Here is a 2,170-nt window from a genome sequence, read left to right on the forward strand (position 1 = left end):
GTCCAGATTCAGTTCAAGTTTTTCATCCTCCTGCATCAGCTGGGTTTATTCATAGTCACCGAACACCAAACTATGCATACTGTTGTGTTTTAAAAAAAAGAAAAAGAAGCCAAGGGTGTTTGGTAGAGGAGCGGTATTGTGCAGGAGTCCGGGTGCATCTGTGGGCCATGCTGAGGCATCCTTTCCCCCTGAGGTACCAGCCACAGGACTAGGTATAGTAGTTTATTTAGGGCATGGGGAGGGGAGTTGAGGGGTAGTAGAGACAAAGGCGGGGGGAGAGGGCATGAACACGTGGAGGGAGGTGTAGGGGAATGGAAAGGGAAGGGACAGGCGGGTAAAGAGAGTAAGAGAAAAGTGAGGAGGGGGCAAGCAGCCCCTTTCATAGTGAGCCAGTCAGCCCTGGCTATTGCCAGGTAACTGTGGGGCGGAGCGTAAAGGAAGTGCCAACATCATAATTTTTATTTTTTGAGATAAGGTCTCACTTCTTAGCTTTGTCTATAACTCACAATGTAGCCCAGGCTGTCTTTGTACTTGCGATTTCCTACTTCATCTCCTCCAAGAGCTGGGATTGCCAACTCGAACCAAATATGGCTTTGCTTAACTCCCTTTTTCCCCTGCCCTCCCTCCGTACCTTCTTTCTCATTAGGCTGGTCTGGATCTTGGAATAGCTACACCTGACTTTAGGCTTCTAGCAATCCTGCCTAGGCTATCCTAGTGCCGGGATTACAGAAGCGAACCACGCAGTTAACTCCACATCCTAAGCACCCAATTCCAACAAGATTGAGTATACCTGTGAGCTATGTAAATTAGGACTAGAAATTTGCGCTTTTGATTGGGAGGCATCTGGAAGGGCGGGGCCTCTGCTTTCGCGAGCTGATTGGGTGAGGCACCTGTCTGTCACGGGCGGCAGCCACTGCAGTTTGGCTAGGCAGTTCCGGGGTGGCGCGCGGCGTCCCGGAACTGAGCGAGCCGGTGTTGGAACTTCAGGAGCCGGGTCCAGCATGTCCGGGCGAGGCAAGCAGGGGGGTAAGGTGCGGGCCAAGGCCAAGTCGCGCTCGTCGCGCGCGGGCCTCCAGTTCCCCGTGGGCCGTGTTCACCGGCTGCTGCGCAAGGGCAACTACGCGGAGCGCGTGGGCGCGGGAGCGCCCGTGTACCTGGCGGCGGTGCTGGAGTACCTGACGGCCGAGATCCTGGAACTGGCGGGCAACGCGGCGAGGGACAACAAGAAGACGCGCATCATCCCTCGCCACCTGCAGCTGGCTATCCGCAACGACGAAGAGCTCAACAAGCTTCTGGGCCGTGTGACCATCGCGCAGGGCGGTGTCCTGCCCAACATCCAGGCCGTGCTGCTGCCCAAGAAGACGGAGAGCCAGAAGGTGAAGAGCAAGTGAACTCTACCGGTGCTGAGCCCGCTACAGTCCGCAGCCAATAAAGTCGGTGAAAAGCGAGTAATCCCGAGAGCTGTGTAGTCACGGGACCGACGGGGTGTTGGGTGGGGACGAGTCTCAAACTTAAGCGGGACACAGGCCACCCGTGTGGCCATGTGCGAGCTGGAGGAACCCAGCGTTTGGGTTGGGAGATCCCCCTTGCATCACAGTGGGCAGGAGAAGCGGAGCCAGTGCGGGGAGGCTGCTTTGAAATTGACTTTGCCCAAGTCCCCAGTCCTCAGGGAAAAGTGGTAGGGGAGGTGTTTTGAGCTGTGAACAAGAAGCTGCCCCGCTGGTCATACTTAGAAAGGTTGAGCAGTTTGGAAAAGACAAGAACTTAGGATCCTTGGTGGGTGGTAGTTATTCACTATTTTAAGCTAATAGATGTTACCTATTCGCGATCAGAGTGCCAGGCATCTTCACCTCGCACGCTTGTGTTCACGATTCTTTAAAGTGAAATAACTTGTGTAATACGGAAGTGAGTCGTGGAGTTTGCTCTCTGGATGGTGTTGCATAACAGCGGGGCCCACAGTCTTAAGTAGTGTACGTTTAGCTGCTCTTAAAATGATTGTCTCTTGTTGCTTACGGTGGTGCCCTCTCACCATCTCTGTATTTCGGAAGTAGAACGATATTCGTTGTTACATAGCAAGTTCAAGGCCATTCCTGAACTACATTAGATCATAATGCACACACGTGTGTGTGTTTGTATATATGTGTATGTATATATACATACATACATACAT

The 2,170-nt window shown here is 53.0% G+C and overlaps 1 protein-coding gene across 1 annotated transcript; it reads left to right on the forward strand.

The window, feature by feature from the left end:
- Positions 1 to 967: 967 nt before the first annotated feature.
- H2aj (H2A.J histone) lies at positions 968 to 1,452 on the forward strand. Its single transcript, NM_001109610.2, has one exon. It carries the CDS (start codon positions 1,002 to 1,004, stop codon positions 1,389 to 1,391), a length of 390 nt encoding a protein of 129 aa, NP_001103080.1. The 5' UTR covers positions 968 to 1,001; the 3' UTR covers positions 1,392 to 1,452.
- Positions 1,453 to 2,170: the final 718 nt, after the last annotated feature.

Source organism: Rattus norvegicus, chromosome 4 (genome assembly GCF_021556685.1).
Source record: "Rattus norvegicus strain SHRSP/BbbUtx chromosome 4, alternate assembly SHRSP_T2T, whole genome shotgun sequence".
Taxonomy (NCBI): domain Eukaryota; kingdom Metazoa; phylum Chordata; class Mammalia; order Rodentia; family Muridae; genus Rattus; species Rattus norvegicus.

Excerpts from the sequence above, each read along its gene's own strand:
- H2aj (NM_001109610.2), top strand. The coding sequence starts at position 1,002 with ATGTCCGGGCGAGGCAAGCAGGGGGGTAAGGTGCGGGCCAAGGCCAAG.